This window comes from Talpa occidentalis, unplaced genomic scaffold (assembly GCF_014898055.3).
Source record: "Talpa occidentalis isolate TD23 unplaced genomic scaffold, MPIMG_talOcc4v2.1 talOcc4.16, whole genome shotgun sequence".
Classification (NCBI taxonomy): domain Eukaryota; kingdom Metazoa; phylum Chordata; class Mammalia; order Eulipotyphla; family Talpidae; genus Talpa; species Talpa occidentalis.
The window spans coordinates 38,116,295-38,136,040 of record NW_023601653.1 but is presented as its reverse complement, the minus strand read 5'-3'; the positions used below and the strand labels follow the sequence as shown (position 1 = coordinate 38,136,040).

Below are 19,746 nucleotides of genomic sequence, written 5' to 3'. Positions count from 1 at the left end.
TAATTCAATTTCTGGATGAAAGCACAATCTCATTGTATTACTTCTTACATCATTTTCATTTTACCTAATATAAAAAGAAGTCTTTAAAAGAATAAATAACTGCACCTTCAAAAGAGAAGTGTCAAATGCACAATGAAAAAGGTGTTTGAGCCAAAACCTGCTTCCAAAAGCAACAGTATGTTCAAAACTTGTGAACTCAGTTCATTATTCCATTTTGAGCCCCTTCTGCTGGTTATTCTACATACAGGAAGTGGTACAAGTTTAAATAAGCCAATGCTATTAAAGCATTCTACTCGTTTTGAAAGTTGCACAAAAAGGAATCAATTACTAAGATTTTAATATATTTTCTATAGGAATATCCATCTCCAGGTCCTTTCCCTGTGCTCTGAAGCAGAAATTCATGCCACGTAATACTGTGATGTTTACAAATTCAAACTAAGAGTTTTCTTCAGAGCTCTCTTTGCAGATCCACAAACATTAGAATCACATAAAGTATCCACACATGCAATTGAGAAGCAAAATAATATAAAGATGAGTAATCATTTTTGAATTGCAAGTTTCACCCAGTTATGCCATTCACATTCCTTATGGTGACTTGGGGACCTCATATGACATCAAAATAAAAATGAGACTTTTGCCATTTTATTTTTTACAGCTCAGAAAATTTAAAAGAACATAAAAGGAAACAGTCCAGGACTTCCTAGACCAAAGTGTGAGCACCATCAGCAAATTCATAGCTTTGATCAAAGAACTCCCCAGGAGCTCAGCTATTACCCTCTGTCTCACCGCAATGTCTCAAATTCACACTAAGTTAATACAGAATCGGGATTTGCAATTCACAGCAAAATACTGTGTAATGTTTTGGCTGCTTATTAAACAGTGGTCTTTTTCACCATTGTCCTCTACTTTAAGGGCAAAACAAAATAAAATTTCCTCTTATGTTCCTCTTAACAATCAAATTAATTTCTATACCAGGTACAAATGAAAACATGCCAAAGAAACCTTTCTAAAGCAAGATAGAGAATGAGATGTGCCACTGCTGGGAGACTTAGCTCGCTCCTTAGCAATCTGGTGGGACACAGATACAGTCAGGGTTAGCAGGGAGCAATGGCAGAAGCCACAAGTCAGTAAGCTCGGGGGTGGGAGGGGGTGGCAGTGGGGAAATAAATACTTTCAACTGCATTGTATAAAATCAAATTGCTATCCAGAGGCAAGGGGGCAGGGAAGGCAGCTTCACAAGCAAAAATATAAACAGAAAGGGTAGCTACCAAGAGAGTCATGTTTCTCAAAGACACACGCCTGTCAGCTTTCTCCTGTGGAAAGGGGTTAAAGCTTTTAAATGAATTGGTGTGATAAGTGCAAACTCAAAAGGACCAAAAACATGAATGTAGAAACAATAAAAGTAAGTAGCGGGGCCAAGGCTACCTCGAGTTCTCTCAGAATTCCTGATTGTCCACAGGTCTCCAAATCCTCCAGTGCTTGGGACCAGAAGTTCTCTTCTTGCTCGGCATCCGTCCCATCAGTAGCCCCTACAAAACTGTCATCAAAAACACAGTCTGGCTTAGGAACATGCCAAATATTTTTTTTTCCTGTGTCGAGAATCTCTTTCATCTTGTACAAAAATACAGCAAATTTAATTTGGACCTGTCTTTCCTTCAGCTGTGATCTCCAAGTAAGGCCAGTTCCAAGGTACCAATGCTTGAGGAAACTCAGGGTGCAGAAGAAGGGGAGGAAGGGACCCGGACTCCCTAACTGCATTTCTGAACTTGCCCCATTGCTGCTGAGCCAATGTCAGTAACGCATCTGTGTGGGAAGATCTTTCAGCTGCCCCATGGACAAGGAAAAGTGAATCAAACTTTTTTCGAGAGAAAAAAATGTGTTTTCCCACTTACTATAAGCATTAACACAGATCAGCTAAGTGCTTTTGCTTTTAATGAATTTCCCTAAAATAGTTTGGAAAGGAATAAAATGCTAAAATATAATGGTTACTAATCTGCATCCTTTTTTTTTTTAAATGTAAGTTAACTTGAATCTACCTATAAAATAAACAAAAGGTAATTAGAGTGAGTATTGATTGCAGCTGATTTCTCCCTTGTGCTATTGTTTTCATCAGGGAACTTCTGGCTCTGTCCCTGGCGTGTGTGTGTGTGTGTGTGTGTGTGTGTGTGTGTGTGTTGGGAGGAGGGTGCAGGCAGACTTCTGCTGGGCAGGCACAGGTTCTAGAATCCTGCCATGGGGCTGCATGGATGCGTAAGGTGGTTTCAAGGAGGCAATGCTGGCATGCTGGCATTCTCTATGTGCCATGGAAAGTAGAGGGGTTCAGATCTGGCCCCTAAAACCCCACAGCAGTCTGGATGGAGCGGTAGCTGGTGTGAAAGCTTACCCGCTGACTGTGGACCGGTCCCAGTCTTCATTACTCAGCCCCACATCTGGGTAAGTCTGGCTTCGAGGCTTAGCGACTGGCGACAAGCTGCCTCTCTGCTTAGGACTCCTCCAGTCATAGGTGTTGAAGTTGTAGCCCGAGGCCTGAAAGCCAGTGCCTGCAACAAAAATAGGGGGTTATATTCTGTTTCTGAGAATATCTGCAAAAGGGTCTGTGCAGGGCCTCCCCGGTGTCCCAGCGGTTGAGGAGCTGGGCTGCAAAGCTGCCCGCAGCCTCTGCAGCACCGGTTCAAGGGTCCGGCCACCGGCGAGGGTCCCACATGGCACGCAGACCTCTCCTGCCGCCCGCTGCTCCCCTCAGCTGTGTACTTTGTCGATCTGACTGTTCTGTTCCCCACTCTGGCTCTGGTGAATTCTCTCACCCTCCCGCGCTACTGTACCCAGTGCTTGTATAAATAAATAAATCTTAAAAAAAAAAAAAGGGTCTGTGCAGTAACTTATCTTTTCCTAGGGTTTCCCTTGGTTTGTTTGAGGGGGCTGCCTTGAACTGAACTTGGGATCATAAAGTCATCGTGATGGTGTGTCCACATTCACACATATTACCCCCACTGATTCAAACAGTCCTGAGGTCAGACCCCTAGACTGTAGGTCCAAGATGGAGGGGCCCCAGAGCTGCGCCTGTGTTTTGCATATTTGGAAAGTGCTGTCCTCTTTCGTTTCAGTAGGAAACTGCTAGGCCAGGAGCTACACATCCAAGACCTATACCCAACGTTTTTCAGAGCAAGCTGTGAAAGTCTTCATCCTAAATTTCATTTCCAGATAGTCCTGTGTCCACCTCCGGGGTGGATGCCTCCCAAGTCTCTCGACAGTGGGATTTCCCATCAGATGTGGATTAAAGCCCTCAGGAGTGTGCAAGAGGCAGCTGGCTGTGCAGGTGTGGCTGGAGCTTGGATACGGCTCTGGGGCCCCCCATGTTAGGGATGAGTCTGTAGATAACTTTATCCAATGAGAAACAGCACTGTAGTGAGCTGGAGGGTCAAAAACAAGAGTGAGCACAGAGTGGGTATTCACTGTGTACTCAGAATTTCATTAAGTGCTTTACTTGTGTCACCTAATTTCTTCTTCTTAACTGTCATCAAAGATAGGTACTACCATTTGCATTTTACAGATGAGGATACGAAAGGCTTAAATCAATGGGGATCTCTGCAATATTCCTGGGGGTTCCCAGCATAGCTGGTGGAGGATGGAGTTTCAGAAGTCAAGTTCCACTTCCCGCTGACTTGACTGAGAAAGCCCCGGGGCCTGGGATCTGCCAGTTCTCCCTCCTTATTTCCCCTTTCATAATGGGTTTTCTGTCATTCTTTTAAAAAGATTTATTTATTTATGCATACAAGAGCTGGGGTACAGGCCAGAGGTGTGGCGGGTGAGAGGATTCACCAGTGACAGAGTGGGGAACAGAACAGGCAGATCTACTGAGTACATTGCTGAGGGGAGCAGCGGGAGAGACAGGAGAGGTCTGCTGCGCCATGTGGGTAGCTCCCTGGCAGGCCAGGAAACGAATTGGTACTGCAGTGGCTACAAATAGCTTCATAGGTTGCGTCTTAACCTTGTGCCTCCAGGGAGGCCCGGGTTATCTGTCATTTTACAAATGAAAGACACATTCTACATCCATCTGAAACCATGGAGGGAGCTTGGCTCTGGGATATAAAAACTCCCAGGAGCCAAATCGGGGCAGTTTGGGAGAACCACACTTCTGGGCCGGGCCCCTCAGAAGCAGTGCTTCATCTCCGCCAGGCTGCGATTCACGACCCGGCGCCTCCTGCTCTCATCCACATTGCAGAACTCAGAATTGCGGTGTTGGGGTTGGGGAGGTGGGCGCTTTATTAGTTTTATTTGAATTGCAAAATGAAAACTGATTTCCTTTCTGGGAGTTAAGTCTGATTAACTTGATGGTTGAGAAAGAGAGGAATGGCTTTGGCAGTTAGGTTATATAATGGATATTTTTCATGAATCTGAGCTGAATCACACACACATTACAATAAACTGATTGCGGGCCTCGCGGGGGGGGGGGGGGGCGCAGCGGTTGAGCGCTGGGTTGAGAAGCTGCCCGCAGACTCTGCAGCGCTGGTTCGATCCCTGGCTGCTCCCCGGCCACCGGAGGAGGGTCCCACATGGTGTGCAGACCTCTCCTGCCGCCCGCTGCTCCCCTCAGCAGTGTACTTCATTGGTCAGCCTGTTCTGTTCCCTGCTCTGGCTCTGGTGAATTCTCTCACCCTCCCGCGCTTCTGACTGTACCCAGTGCTTATATAAATAAATAAAAATAAATCTTAAAAAAAAACAATAAACTGATTGCAAGTGGTTACATTTGTGATGGTGTACGCAATTTTTCAGAGTTCTTTTAGGGGAGTTCAAATGAGCTTGTCGGCAGGGATGACTCTATAACTTGGGCTGTAACTGCCATACCTGGCTTCATTCACCAGGTTGCTATGACCCATTATGAATAGTAGTCTGTGTGTGGTGTGTTTATATGTGTGTACTGGCTTGCAATAGAATATATTATTTCTTGCTGTGCTTAGAAACACTTAATATAGCAAATAGGTAGAGCCCCCTGCACTCCCCCATCATGTAAGATGACTGTGTCTATCATGTCCCAGTTTCCTCCTCTTCATTCCTTGTCCCTCCACTGGCGGGATCCTATCACGCCATCCTCACAATTAGTTGAAGCCCAGGAAAAGCAGATGTAAAAGTATAAAGCTCTCTGATCAAAAGGGTTTGATCTACTGAACCCCAGGACACACTCACAGCCACCTGATAGGAACATTCTGCGAAACTTCTTTGAGGACACCAAGGATTAAAAGCCTTTGGAGCAGAGGAGACATTTACAGGTCACATCTCATTTTCTCTCTCAGATAACTGCAGAAGTGTGGCTAGCCATCTGGGAAGAAGTCTTCTGTGGCAAAAGTGTGGTTTTCCATCCCAGTGCTGAATGAAGGCGCACTCTCTCTTCTTGAAGGAGGTTAACTTGGTAATACTGGGTTTCTCCCAGCTCCCTCTGACAGGTCATCCATTTTCTCCAAATAAAGCCAAATAAAGCAACCCCCAGAAATCTCAAGTTTTGTGATATAAAGAGTCAGGGGAAGTCTGCTCCTCATTTCTCTTAAGAGCCAAATGCTAAATGGCAGTTTCCTCTTGGGAGTATCCTTTTCTGATAAGTATTAACCCACATGACCATTCAGTTCCCTGGGGAAATTCCAATGTGTTTTAGACTGTGCAGATTAACCTTCTGATTTTCCTTCCAACTATTATTTGTTCTTGGAGACAGGAGCAGACGCACAGCATCATAACCAGGAAATGCACCCCTTGAAAGGCATCTCTGTCTATAGCAAGGACGCCTTGTCTTAATAAACACGATTAAATGATGGTGCAGTACAACAAAGTGGGGCAAAGAAAGGGGGTGACATTCAAACCGTTGGGTTAGGAATGGAACTCGAAATGTTTGCATTAGGCACAGACTCGGGCTGTGGTCCTATTTCTTTATGATTTAAGTCACTTTACCATCAGGGCGTTGAGTCTATGCAGCTGAACCAAACCCAAGTGAGATGCTGGGTGGTGGTTTGCCACAGAGATCTCACTTCCCCCTCATTTAAGTCCCAACATCTAGACTTGGGTTAGGGGTGGGAAATAACTCTGATTCTGGCTGTAGGTGCAATTCAGCTTTTACAGAAAAAAAATCCCACTGATATTTTAATCCATGGCTGACTCCAATTTCTATTTCTCAAAGGATTCAAAATTGATAAAGGGGTGAATTAACATATGAAAACCCCTGGTGCTCTCTAGGTACTGAGGAGCAAAGCTTTCTAAAGAGCTTTGAGAAGTTAGGGATGTATAGAATAAAAATTACTGCCAGGAAGTGTCAGGACTAGAGATAAAGTAGTTGGGGACTAAAGTACAAAGAATTCTATATTTTAAACTATGGACCTTTGACTTTATCCTATAACAAGAGAGAACCATCAAGAGAGTTTTTAAGGGAGTGAAATATTAGATTTAGTTTTTCTAATGATCCTTGATAGTAATGTGGAAAGTTAAGAACCTCAAAGTAAGGAGATGAGTCAGGAAGTAAATATTTCAGGTCCAATGAAGGTTTCATAACAAAGGCAGGGGTAGGCAATGGAGAGGCACATGAGATGTTATGCTCGCAGAAAGTAGGAATGCCAGCATCCTGATGACACCATGGGTGCACCTGCTTCTTCAGAATCTTCATTGCAGCGGGAGAAAAATAATCCCTATCTTGTTTAAACTCATCATTTCACTTTGCTTTTATATGTAGGTGAACTCAATCCCTAGCTGATGCAGGGGGATACTGGTAAAATAGGGACTGTCAGTGGGAAGTCAGGATTGAGCAAAGGCAAGCCGGTTGCCAAAGTTAAGAAGAAGCTAACAACTCCGAGGAGTTGCCTTTGACCACAGGAGTCAAACTTAGAAAGCATGGAAGGGATGGAATACATGAGGCAGTCCAGGTGTAAGAAAAATCATCTGCCAGAAGCAAAGACTGATTTTACTGAATAATGTACTAAGCACAAATAATTCAAATATGGGTATAATACTGGAAACTAGATTTTAAATTTAAAATGATGAAAGAGATCAACTGAAACAGAAATACTTTTTAAAATGCATTTCCTAAGTAATCACTCTTCTAATTTAGAGTTGAACATTTTTCCTCCTCTTTCATTTCTCTTCCTCCCTGCCCCCTTTCCTTCTTTTCTTCCACTTCATTTTTTCACAGATTTATTTATTTATGCATACAAGAATTGGGGTACAGGCCAGAGGTGCGGGGGGCGGTGAGGAGGATTCACCAGAGACAGAGTAGGGAGCAGAACAGGCGGACTGACTGAAAGACACTGCTGAGGGGAGCCGCGGGTGAGGAAGGAGAGGTCTGCTGTATCATGTGGGTAGCTCCCTGGCCAGGGATCAAACTCGTGCTGCAGTGGAGGCAGACAGCTTCATAGGGTGTGTCTTAACCCCTTGCAACACCAGGGAGGCCCCTTTCCTTCCACTTCAATATCTGGTTTTATTCTTTGAATCATGTGAGGTATGGAATGGCCTGAACTATGTACAGCCCATTCCCTAAACTCATGTTCAAGCTCTAGCCCCCAAGGCGACTGACCATAATTGGACACAGAGCATTTAAAGAAGTAATAAAGGTTAACTGAAGTCTAAAGGGTTGGACCCTTATCCAGTGGATTGGTATCCTTATGAGAGGAGAAAATCTGGACAAACACAAGATACACCAGAGATGTGTGTGCACAGAAGTGAGGCTAACAGGAGAAACCCAACCTGTCAACATTTTGATCTTGAACTTCTAGCTCCCAGAAGAATAAGAAAATTAATTTCTGTTGTTTAAGCCACCTAATCATTGGCATTTTGTCATGGTGGTCCAGGAAAAGTATTACAAGGTATACAATTCAATTTAGATTCCTTTTATAGAGAGTATGTCTAGTTTTATTCATTTACATAATGAAAACCAGGTCTTCCCCAACATACACATTTCTGAAAACAGATGAAATTTTGATATATGTAATGATTTTTATCTTCAGGGTAACTATACTTCAGATATTTGTAAAATCTTGTAGTACAACATTGTACTATTTGCATTTCCACAATATAGTACAGATTAACATCTTCTATTTGTAACTCTTGATTCACATTCAGGATTAATTTTGAAAAGCAAACTAAACAATGTTGGGTTAAATTCATAAAGTCTGAAATTAGAGAACAGTTTTAGAATTCAATCTTCAACTTTAAAATTTTGGGACTGTAGTTCTTGCCATTACTTTCAGTTTTGGAAGCCAGTTTTAGTATAAGAGAGTGAGCCAGATAATTCCCTGCCAAATTTGTTTCCTGAAGACCTAATTTTGTTAGGAATGAGAAAATAAATTCATGCATTCATGTAACTATTTGTAATTGTCCTTGCCAAGAAACAGCCAGGGTTTAGATGAGACTGTGGTTTTAAAATGGCAGAGCAAAGGTAGTTCTATCTTCCCTCAGAAATCATCTCAAAACAAAAAGGGATGACATTACATTATATATTTGTTGAATGAATGAAAAAGATGAGCTTGACAATTTGGACAAGCAGCAGAGAATAAGAAAAATGTGGTTGCAGAGACATCAATTCCTGACCCAAAGAAAAAAAATGCAACATCTCCTGGAAACAGGGCAACTACCATGGGTTGAAAGGCATAGTAGGAATGTTCCAGGTCCTCCTGGGATACAGTAGAGTCTGTTGAGAAGCTGGAGGGACAGGTCAGAGAGAGATCTATAGCTCAACATGATATTTACTAGGAAAATCAAGCATATTTATATGTCTTGTATTTTAAAAGTCAACTTCACAAGCACAGTCTGGAGAGATCTGTTTTAAACTAATATATAAGTAAATTAAAAAAAAAAAAAACACAGATTAGATCTTGGCAAAAAAATGCTCAAAATGAATGACAGATACAAAGAGATGGCCAAAATTCTTATGTCGAGGTAGCTGCAGTGATAGGTTCTGTCTTCAAGGATGATGATGACAGCCTGCATTTGCTCTGGGCTGTCAGACAATTGTGTGACTTTGCTTTCTGAGTATTTCATTTTAGTCAGGATAGCCTTAAACTTGAACATATTCAGAAGAGAAGCTCCCATGGTGATATACTCAAGAGTAAGTCATATGAGGAACAGTTAAAGGAACTGGAGCTATGTTGCTTGAAGAAGGAAAGACTCAAAAGAGGCATGATAGCTGTCTTTAGGTATCTGAAGGCTGTCAAGCAGAAAGGGCGTGAGTGTAGTTTCCGATGATCTTGAGGGTAGAACTAGGACTAATAGGCAGATGCTGCAGGCAGACAGATTTCAGCTCAATACAACTGAGAACTTTGTAGCTGTCAGAGCTATGTGGAGACGGGAGCGCTGCCTCCCTCTTAGGGAGCAACCTGCCACCACAGGTGCTCCAGCCCTCGGACCTTTATATCCTTTCTTATCACCAACGCCCTGTGTTTCAATGGCCTTTCGACTTCTGTGTTCACCATGAGACTTGCTTGAGATCTGTTATGTGAAAGTGCTTTGTAAACGCTAATGTGTTTTACAAATGTGAGGTTTTGTGACAATTATTTTATCACCTTGGAGGATTTCAATTCTGCCTGTGGTGTCATTTTCTCTAACTCTTAGTCTCCCTCTTCAAACTCCTAAAGATTTCTCATTTATAAATGCCAGATTTCATATTATTATGACTACCATTCCCTGTCTAGGAGGACTTCAAATTTTCAATTATTTCAGAAACAATAATTGGTTCTTTTTAATAATGAGGGAAAGATCTTATACTTAATATGTGAGTCATGTTCCTGATCCTGTAGGGTAAAGGAACAGACTAGCTAAGTTTTTACACATCACCTTCTGGGGAGAACTCATTCACATCAATAGTCTCCTCATAAAAATCTGTTGGTTAGAAAAGTCTTTTGTGTCACAAAAAAGCCTCCACGTTAACAATAAACAATAAACAAACAAGCATGTTAATAAATAAACGTCAGGGTCTACACTAATAATTTGACTTGTGTCCTTTATCTAGAGTGTCTTCTGCAGGCCCATCAACTCTCAGGCAATGAGAATATCTGTTACTTTGGTAGTACAGCTGACTCGTCGTAAGTATTACACCACAGGTATTGTGACCTATTGCCATATAACCTAAATTCCTTTTCTATTCTGGGTGTTCAAAATTTGGTCTCCACCAAATGTCAATACCATCTTTAACAAACAAAGACTTGACAATGACTTGATATATCATTTTCTTTCATTTTTCCCTAGCCTGCAGGAGATTTGAAAGAGAGTGACACAGGCAAAGGCACACTAGGAGAACCAAATAGAGGGCAAACTGGATACAGAGTCTCCTAAGAGTAATTAACTAAGTAAGGTGGCAACCCTCATATCCAAATTAGTGTTTTCCCAAATGCTGATGAATGTATTTCATTTCCGGATTAACAAACCCATGACAAAGGGATTCGGAGGCTGGAATTTATACAAAGCATTAGAGAGAAGGTGAAACTCCAATGAGAATTGCAAAGAATTTTTGACACCCTTGTCTTTTGATGTTACATATCACTGGGAAGGAAACAGATTTCTAAAAGCAGCTTTTCATTCTTATTCTACTCAGTCTAATACTTTTTGTATGTTTACATTCTGTTAGTGAGGTTTAACCTTTAAGGTAGGTCATATTTCTTGACATGAAGATGCTGTCTGTGAATAACAATCTCCTGTATACTTTTACGTATTGTGATTACAACTCTCTAATCATGAGAATTTGGGGACACCACCACTAGTTTCTATTAAAAGTCAGAAGGGGGCTGGAATAAATGGGGTCATAAACCACTGGCTAATCCTACCCCCAGCACCCCCAATCCATTTTTGTGGAAAGCTTGCTACAAAATCAAAACAATGGGGGTTGTCACCAGTGAAACCCCTTATTGCATGATTTGCTAATATTAATCTAAACTTGAAGGACAAGCTGCAGATTGAACACTGGGACCTCAGCAGATCGAATAAGGGACCTGCTAGTGTTTGACAAATGTTCATGACTTAACAGCTATAAGGAGGAAGCAATGTATAATAGATGTGTTTACTATCATTGCACTGATGCAGACACAAGTAAAATAAATACTGTTTCCATGAAACAGAAGGTGATCTTTGAGAAACATGGGTTTTGACAATGATAATGAGCTCTGTTGCCCAAAGCTGGACATACCTTGACTCCCATAGCTGGTGTCTATTCCAGAGCCATCCCATGAGTCCACAGCACTGTCTACGCTGGGCACAGCAGAGGGGTACATGTCGGTGAGCTTGCCTGGCTTCTGTGCAAGAGAAGGGTCTTCCTCCACATCCCCCAGGTCACTCAAGTGGCTGGGAACAGGGAATTTCTTGGGACTTGATGCTGACTGGGCTTTAAAGAGAGGAAAGGGATATAAATACCGGAATAAACTTAAGTAAAAGATACTCAAACACTCCTTGGCTGAAGAGTCTTTTTCCTAGAAATACACAATAGGCATTTGTAAATTCTTTCAGGAAAGAAAATGCACTGCAAATCCTTATTTGTGGCTCTTGATCCACTCACCATCTGTCTGTTTCTTAATTTTCAAGGTGACAGTCTCTCCTGCCATCTGCAGCAAATGAATGGCTTCACTCAGAGGCTTCCCTTTCAAGCTGCTGCTGTTGATGGCTAAGATTCGGTCTCCTATGTGGATGGCACCAGTTCTGAAATACCAAATAGTAATAGGAAAGGTAGAAATAATTCCTGCATGTGACTTAGTACAAATACTTGACATACTTTATATATTCATAGTAATAAAGACTTGGCAAGGGCCTCCAGAAGCCACTTCTAGCTCTCTCCCGGGCAACGTTACAAGATAACTGCATCTGTTGTGAATTACTTTTCAGTTTCAAATAAAATTAGAAAAATTGTTTTAATTAGTATTTAAAATGTACTTCTGTGCTTCTTAAATTCCAAGAAAGCTGAATCATTTGGTAGCCCTCTTAAAAATCCCAAGGAAACCAACATTGTTGGGCAATAAATGTAGTGATGTTCAGAAGGGAGCTTTCCTCCTTTCTGCAGATTTAAAATACTGAAAACGAGCAGCGTCCCCACCTCACCCAAAGTGAGGCGGAGAGAGAAGGGAAACATACATATATCAGGCCTGGAGTGGCAGGGTGCCCCCTGTTGGTGATCCCAAGAATAGAAAAAGGCTGTATGTACTCAGGAATCCAAGTGTGTCTGAACCTAACTCTGGCACCTCCCAGCTGTGTGAGCTGGGTATCTTATTTTAACCTTCCTGGGTGTCAGTTTTTTCATCACTACAATGGGGATAATCAGCTCACAGGAAAACCCTGAGGATGAATTAGAAAAACATCAAACACACTCCTTGAAGCATGGAAAAAAAACAACTTATCAATCAATAAACTAAAGAGCTTTTGCTATTTTCCCTTTTCTTCCTTCCTCATCCATTACTGAACTTGGAGGTTATATACTGATGTTCTAAAAGAGGAACTCAAATATAGCTATTATTTCCTAAGCGCCAAATTTTAATGAAATAATAGTTTCATTAATGTAAGGTAAATTCCCATCACAAAGCTCTGTACAGAATTGCTTAAGTTGAATTTATGGTTATCAATTGGCTGAAGGAGTTAATAGAAAGTAATTATATATATATATATAGGGAAAATTTGTAAATTGCAAAAATAAATGTGAAAGAGTGAAAAAAATCACTGTGATAATAAAAATATATTCATATTCTTGAATTATAATACTGTTTATAACTATCCCTTGGTGTGAATTACTTTGTTACAATTCAAATACTGTTCACTTGGCTTAATTAAAGTGTTTCTATACTTAAAAAAATAATTTTGATGTTCACTCTATCTTTGTTTGGGATGGAGGAGGATTATCTCCAGGCAGGCCAACTCGGGGATGGAAGGAAAACCCAGGCGGCTCTATCTGGGTTGGAGGTTTTTGTGTCCCACATGTCAGCCTCTTGTACGGGCTCTTTAAAATATGAGTGGGGCCTCCCTGGTGGCGCAAGGGGTTAAGACGCAACCTATGAAGCTGTCTGCAGCCTCTGCAGCACGAGTTTGATTCCTGGCCAGGGATCTGTCCACATGGTGTGGCAGACCTCTCCTGTTCTGTTCCCCACTCTGTCTCTGGTGAAACTCACCCCCTGCACCTCTGGTCTGTACCCCAGCTCTTGTATGCATAAATAAATAAATCTTTAAAAAAAAATACAGCGAGTGGAGGAGTGAGTCCAGTTCACATTGTGACATTGACTGAGTGCTCTGATTATAGCTTGACTCTTGGGGATGGGCAGCCTGTTGGGTAACAGCAATCAGGGCAACAGAGGTGACACCGGGGAATATTAGTTGTTTACAAGCCCACCAATGCATCTACTCTCAAGGAATTTTTTTTCCCCTTAGAAAAGATCACTTCATTCTTTCATAAAGAATCTCCAGTTTACGTGGTCTAGTCACTATGGGAAGTTGTATGGAATTTCTTTAAAAAAATGGATCTACTATAAGACCCAGTGATTCCACTCCTGAGAACCTACAAAAAGGACACAAAAACACCAATTCAAAAGGAAACCTGCACCCCTATGTTTATTGAAGCACTATTTACAATAGCTAAGATATGGAAACAACGCAATGCCCCCAGACAGATGAATGGGTCAGGAAGATGTGGTCTATATACACAATGGAATACTACTCAGCAATCAAAAAGATAAACTCATACCATTTGTAGCAACATGGATGGAGCTAGAAGGAATTATGTTAAATGAAATAAGTCAGAAGGAAAAAGATAAATATCAGATGGTTTTACTTACATGTGCGATATAGAGAAATCAAAAAAAGGTCAAGAAATAGACAAAACTTGCAAGCTGACGAGAGAACTGAGGCATACAGTAAAGGAGGAAGAGGGGGTCAAAACGAGGGAGGAAAGAGTACAAGGGACTCTGGGTGATGGTTCATGGGTGCTGTAGCACTGGGAGAACTACAGGTACTACACCTCAGCAGAGAAATCAAATATGTCCAAAAATTAACAATGTTGTTAAGCAAATTAAAAAAAAAGAACCCCCAGTTTATGAAAAGTCTGTAGTATAATCCATAGAACACCTCGACAGTAAGTTGTTTTTTCCTTTTTCAAAGATTTATTTATTTATGCATACAAGAACTGGGGTACAGGCCAGAGGCACAGAGGCGAGAGGATTCACCAGAGACAGAGTGGGGAGCAGAACAGGCAGATGTACTGAAATACACTGCTGAGGGGAGCAGTGGGCGAGGCAGGAGAGGTCTGCCCCACCGACTGGGGATCGAACTGGTGCTGTAGTGGCTGCGGATAGCTTCACAGTGCTGTGCTTAACCCCTTGCGCCACCAGAGAGGGCCTCTTACCAGCAAGTTGTTGAATCAGATCAGCATTTATCTTTTCTTTGTTTCTAAGGTCTAATGGAGATTCTTAAAATCTATCTGTCTAACAGAGAAAACAAGGACAGAAGGACACCTGAAGTGTATCCACTAATATGAGAATATGAAGTTCCAACTGGGTAACACTTTTAGGAGCTGCCTCAGTGCCCTCATCTGACAGATGGAGCTGTTGGATGAGCTGATTTCGAAGGGACAGTTCAGCTCCCAAATTCTCCAGTGATGCCTGCCCCTACTTTGTAAACCATGTCCTCCAGTGTCAGCACAAATGATAAATGAGCATGCCTGAGCTAGGTTACAGGACAGCTCTAGTTATGGGATTTGCAATATGCCCCACAACATGTCTCAGAAAGAAATGCATTTTAACAGGGGTGGGGAGTAGGAATCATGTGTGCAAATGGAAACAAATCTCCTAAGGAGAAAATGAGCATTCCAAAGCACACGCTCACTGTGCTCTGTTTCCCAAAATCTTTGCAGAGGAAGCCTCTTATCCTCTCCTGAAAACACAGCAGTTAAGTCAGGGAAGAGAGGCTCATTCAGGAAATGTTTGCTGAATTGAATTGGACAAGGCTTTTAACCTCCCTGAACTTTAGTCTCCTTCTCTCAAAATGGACACAATATATAAATCTACCTCCAGTCGATTGTGGTCAGTCTATACATTTCTGGAGACTAATATCAAAGCTAAGCCCGTGACATCTCTTACGGCCTGGAAGATGCCCCTTAAAGGTGAGTCAGGGCTTTGCCCGAGAGTTCTCAAGAGCTAAACCAATCCTTTGTGCAGATTTGAGAGACAACAAATAACCAAGCAGAAAAGAGCAGTGTTTTTATGCGGCTGTGAGGAAAGAGACCATCCCAGACACAGATAATTGTAGCAGTTCCTTCAAATTTTACCTTTCAGCTAATCCCCCTTTAGTGAGGCTTGAAATGATTATAGGATCAAACGGCTCTTCAGTTCCTGAAATCGTGATGCCGAGGGGGCCCCCATAGCGCTTAAGCTCCACTGTATAAATAATTGCTCCGGAACTTTCTTGCTCATCTGCAATAAATGCCAAGGAAGTCAGAATTGGTTTCTTCGGAAAAAGTAAAGCAGTAAGACATAGATTCACACATAAAAGAAGAAATTCAAAACACCATCATTATGTCTCTGGAAATAATTATTTTGGGAGGTAGCATTTCCTTAGTAAGATATTACATCATAGTATGGGATTCAGTCATCATCGGTGCCAGGGAAGGGGTTTGAAGTCTGTGAACAACCCACTTGGTAGGCACTACAGGTCTTTTACACTGTGTTTCTGTGCCCAGAATTTTATAAGTGTGCGACACCTGTGAAATACACATATGGCTGAGGAAGCAATAAGGGAGGAGTGAGTCACACAGTGAATAAGAGATCAATCCAAGCAATTATGATTTTTCAGGCTTTGGAAGCAAGCTAACTTTCAATATAGAAAAGTTGATGTTGCTCAGGGCTGGAGCAAATGTTAACAAAAGTGGGGCTTAGGAGAGGTTGGCTTGGAGACCTAGAATCCCTTATCTATCATCCCACGGAAGGTGTCATAAAACTGTGAAACCCATTGATGGATTTACAAAGATTAAAGCAGAAATCTGAATGATTCTCTCTCTTCTGCTCTTGTAATCTAGAGCCATGTAAGTTCTGTTTCAGTAGCGTTCACCAGGTTGTCACGTTGTCATTCACTACCTTTTGTTATTTCACATCATTATAAAGGAAGACTTTTACCAACGTGTTCTGCCTACAGTGCTGGCCTAAGAGGCGTCGTGGGCACAACTACAACAGAGTTGGGTGTTTTGACTATATCAGGGTCACAAAGATGAAGTCTCATAATTTTAAGACTTTTATTTGCTTATGACATACTTAAAATTCTTGAGCATTTCTTGTTTCATTCCTTGGGCCCGGGAGCTATGAATGGTTAAGGAGCTGTTTTCATTTCTGTATGAAAGGATGTAATGAAATGGTCCAGTAGCTACTTTAACAAAATCGTCACTTTTTACAGTCAGACTGTATTGTAATGAAGCATTAACACAGTCAAGTTTCTGCAATAAGCAGCTGTTCATTTATGATATTAAACCCTAAAATAAGGAGGAAAAGAAAAGCTTGAATTAACAATTCAATTATCTGCGTGTGCAGTGAAGAATTATAATGAATATCAAATGAAGGGTCTATAGATGGAGAATTCTGAACAGATCCATCACCTCAACTTCCTCCATGCTCTATTCCTAATAAGCTCCTGACATAGAATGTTAAAGACCATCTTCCATATAACTACATTGCTTAATCAACGTCTCAGGATATAAAAATCCTCAGTGTTAGACTCAAATTTACATTGGCAGCTGAGAATGCTTTACCCCAAGCCTTCAACAGCTCTGTTTGACGGGTCCCAAAGTTCTTGCAGGTTTCTGTTTAGGTTATGGCCAGCAGGATTGTGAGGGTCTCAAAAAAATGGCAAGATACAGGGTAATAAAAAACCAGAAGCTAAAATAAAAAATCCAATTTTTTATACCATGATATTTCATCATTTTTCAGCACTGCCTTTGACATAAGTAGGGTATTATTGAATAGATTGCATACACTTTGCAGTCTGCCACCAACTAAATTTTGGATAAAAATTCTAGGTGAGTCATTTGATTAAATACTGGTGACAGCTATGCACTCTGCGGTCACTCGGTGTGGCTGTGTATCCCAGAGGGAAGACCCATACCCTCTGTTATCCCCCTCACAGGGTAAGCATGTGCACGACCTACTTAATGAGCACCAGGCTTTCTGGATTTGGCTGTCAGCTCTTTGTGGGTGTTGTGGGGCATGACAGTTGCCCACCACCTAGAACCTCGCTATCGAGATCCCAGGAATGTGCAGAAAGTTTCAGTTGAAACTTCAGTCCCAGATGAAAATAATCCCATGGGAAGCTGAGTTTGGGTGTCATCCCAATCACTGGGAGGAGGGGAGAAGCTGGCTCTAGTCAGCTGACTCATCAGGCAACCCAGAGTGAATGCCCTGTGTTATTTTTAAACAATTCTGCAACTTGCATCACAAAGATGACAAAATAACACCCGAGATGAAGTAAATAAGTTTAGGACATTCAAATTTAGACCAATTTTTGTGGGGACATTTTTAATTAGGCAGCTGATGCCTCACAATAATGGAAGGACAATTATTAGGGCATTCGAGTTTAAAGAGAGATAGAAATGCAAAGCAAGTAAATGGCAGCATCTTAATGAAGAAGGATGTGTGCTGGGACCACGCGGGGTGGAAATAGGAAGAGAAGAGCTTATAGAGATTATAACAGAAGCTGATTTCCAATTTCTTCAACAAGTACATTGCCAGAAATAAAAAGCAGAAAGGGGAATTCGAGAGACATTACAATCAAAAGCAATGCGTACACGTTTTAGGACAGAATTCAAGCCAACTGCTTTAAAATTTACGTCTGTCTCTCTTTGAAAATTAAGGAACACTGGGTCAATATTTTATGACATTAAGAATTATTGCTAGGAAAACCTTGAGAGATGGATTAGTTAGAGGTTTAAAGAGAGCATGAAGTGTTTTCTGAAATGCACGTTACATTCCTTTTCTTGATCTGGTTCTGGCTCTGTAGCTGTGCTCTCTTATTGAAAATAAGCTACACACTTATGATTTGTGCATTTTTTCTGATTATATATACTTATTTATATATAAAATTTTTCCTTGAAAATTTCACTCAGGCCAATTTTTCACAAGTAAATAAACTGAATCTTGCTACAGAAAAGTAATTATTGCTAGTATTTTAAAATGATATTTAGTGATATCTTTCAGAAGTCTTTTAAAAGAACATCACTTAAGAACATTTACAAGCTGCGGGCCTCCCCTGGTGGCGCAGCGCTTGAGCGCTGGGCTGCGAAACTGCCCGCAGCCTCTGCAGCACCGGTTCGATCCCCGCTGGCCGGCAAGGGTCCCACATGGCGCGACAGACCTCTCCTGCCACGCCAGCTGCTCCCCTCAGCAGTGTATTTTGGCAGTCCGCCTGTTCTGTTCCCTGCTCTGGCTCTGGTGAATTCTCTCACCCTCCTGCGCTTCTGACTGTACCCAGTGCTTGTATAAATAAATAAATAAATCTTTAAAACAATAAAAAAAAGAACATTTACAAGCTGGAATGAGATGATGTCTGAATTTCTTCAAAACAATTCAGTGTGTGGTCAGGGAGGGGAAATTAGGGTTAGGAGTACAAACATGAAGCCAAACTGATCCTTAGTTAATACTTTTTGGTGCTAGGTGATGTATGATGATTCAGTACACCATTTTCTCTATTTTAAATGTATTTGAAGTTTTCATAATAAAAATTCTTTTAAAAGTAAAGCATTTAATTCCCTCCAAAAATTTTATGTGGATGCTTTGAGAAAATGGATAATTAATTTGTTTGGCTTCCCTGCTTTCATAGATGATGTGGCACTGGCTGCCTACACACTATTTCACCCACATTCCATGGCCCATCTGCCCACCAAGAGCCTCCCCCTGCCTGGAAGGACAGCCTCTGGAGGACAGCCTCATCATAGCTCTGTCCAGTTTTTCGTAACGTAACATTGGAATCTTCTTAAATTGCCTCCCTTGAGAGGCAACCTTTGCCTCACGCTTCCACGTTCATTTTCACCAGTGTTGCCAATCTATAGTTTCTTCTCTTCAAGGAATATTTTTAAGGCATAAATCTGAATCTGCTAGCTAATCTCTCACTTGAACTTTTCATTTATCCCCTAATTCCTTAAGAAACGCAATCCTTTCACAGCTTATTGGGAGCCTCTATGTGTCCAGGGGCTCCAACATCCTCCTTCATCCCGATCCAGTCTTCCCAATTCTCTCCAAACCACTTGCCATTTCTTAAAAAGCCCTTTTCTAACTTCTTTAACCTTGCACACATGACTTCCTGTGCATAAACACCCTCCCTTCCCCTTGGAGAACTTCAACTCTTTCAAATGTCGTTCAGCTGTCTGCTCTTTCTGGTGGGGCTCAGTTCTTTCGATGAGAGTCCACAGCTCCTGTGTATTCTTGTGATGTTGCTCAACTTTATTATTTTTTTTTTAAAGATTTATTTATTTATTTATACATGCACTGGGTACAGTCAGAAGCGCGGGAGGGTGAGAGAATTCACCAGAGCCAGAGCGGGGAGCAGAGCAGGCAGAAGGACCGAAGTACACTGCTGAGGGGAGCAGCGGGTGGCAGGAGAGGTCTGCGCACCATGTGGGACCCTCCTCCAGTGGCCGGGGAGCAGCCGGGGATTGAACCGGCGCCGCAGAGGCCGCGGGCAGCTTCACAACCCAGCGCTCAACCGCTGCACCATCCGGGAGGCCCCTCAACTTTAATCTTAATTCTGTTTCTTCTTCCCTCTCACCAAGGAGAAAAAAAT

General features: G+C 41.8%; 1 protein-coding gene across 14 annotated transcripts in view; it reads right to left on the bottom strand.

Annotated features, from left to right (window-relative positions):
* Positions 1–19,746, bottom strand: part of GRIP1 (glutamate receptor interacting protein 1) — a 694,619-nt gene that overhangs the window by 33,389 nt on the left and 641,484 nt on the right. For all 14 annotated transcript variants that reach the window (XM_054696252.1, XM_054696249.1, XM_054696250.1 and 11 more), the window contains 5 exons: positions 15,254–15,398; positions 11,513–11,652; positions 11,147–11,341; positions 2,384–2,540; positions 1,426–1,537 (listed from right to left, as the gene is read on the bottom strand). In XM_054696252.1, coding sequence (XP_054552227.1) covers positions 1,426–1,537; positions 2,384–2,540; positions 11,147–11,341; positions 11,513–11,652; positions 15,254–15,398 — 749 coding nt within the window. The remainder of the gene's footprint in view (positions 1–1,425; positions 1,538–2,383; positions 2,541–11,146; positions 11,342–11,512; positions 11,653–15,253; positions 15,399–19,746) is intronic.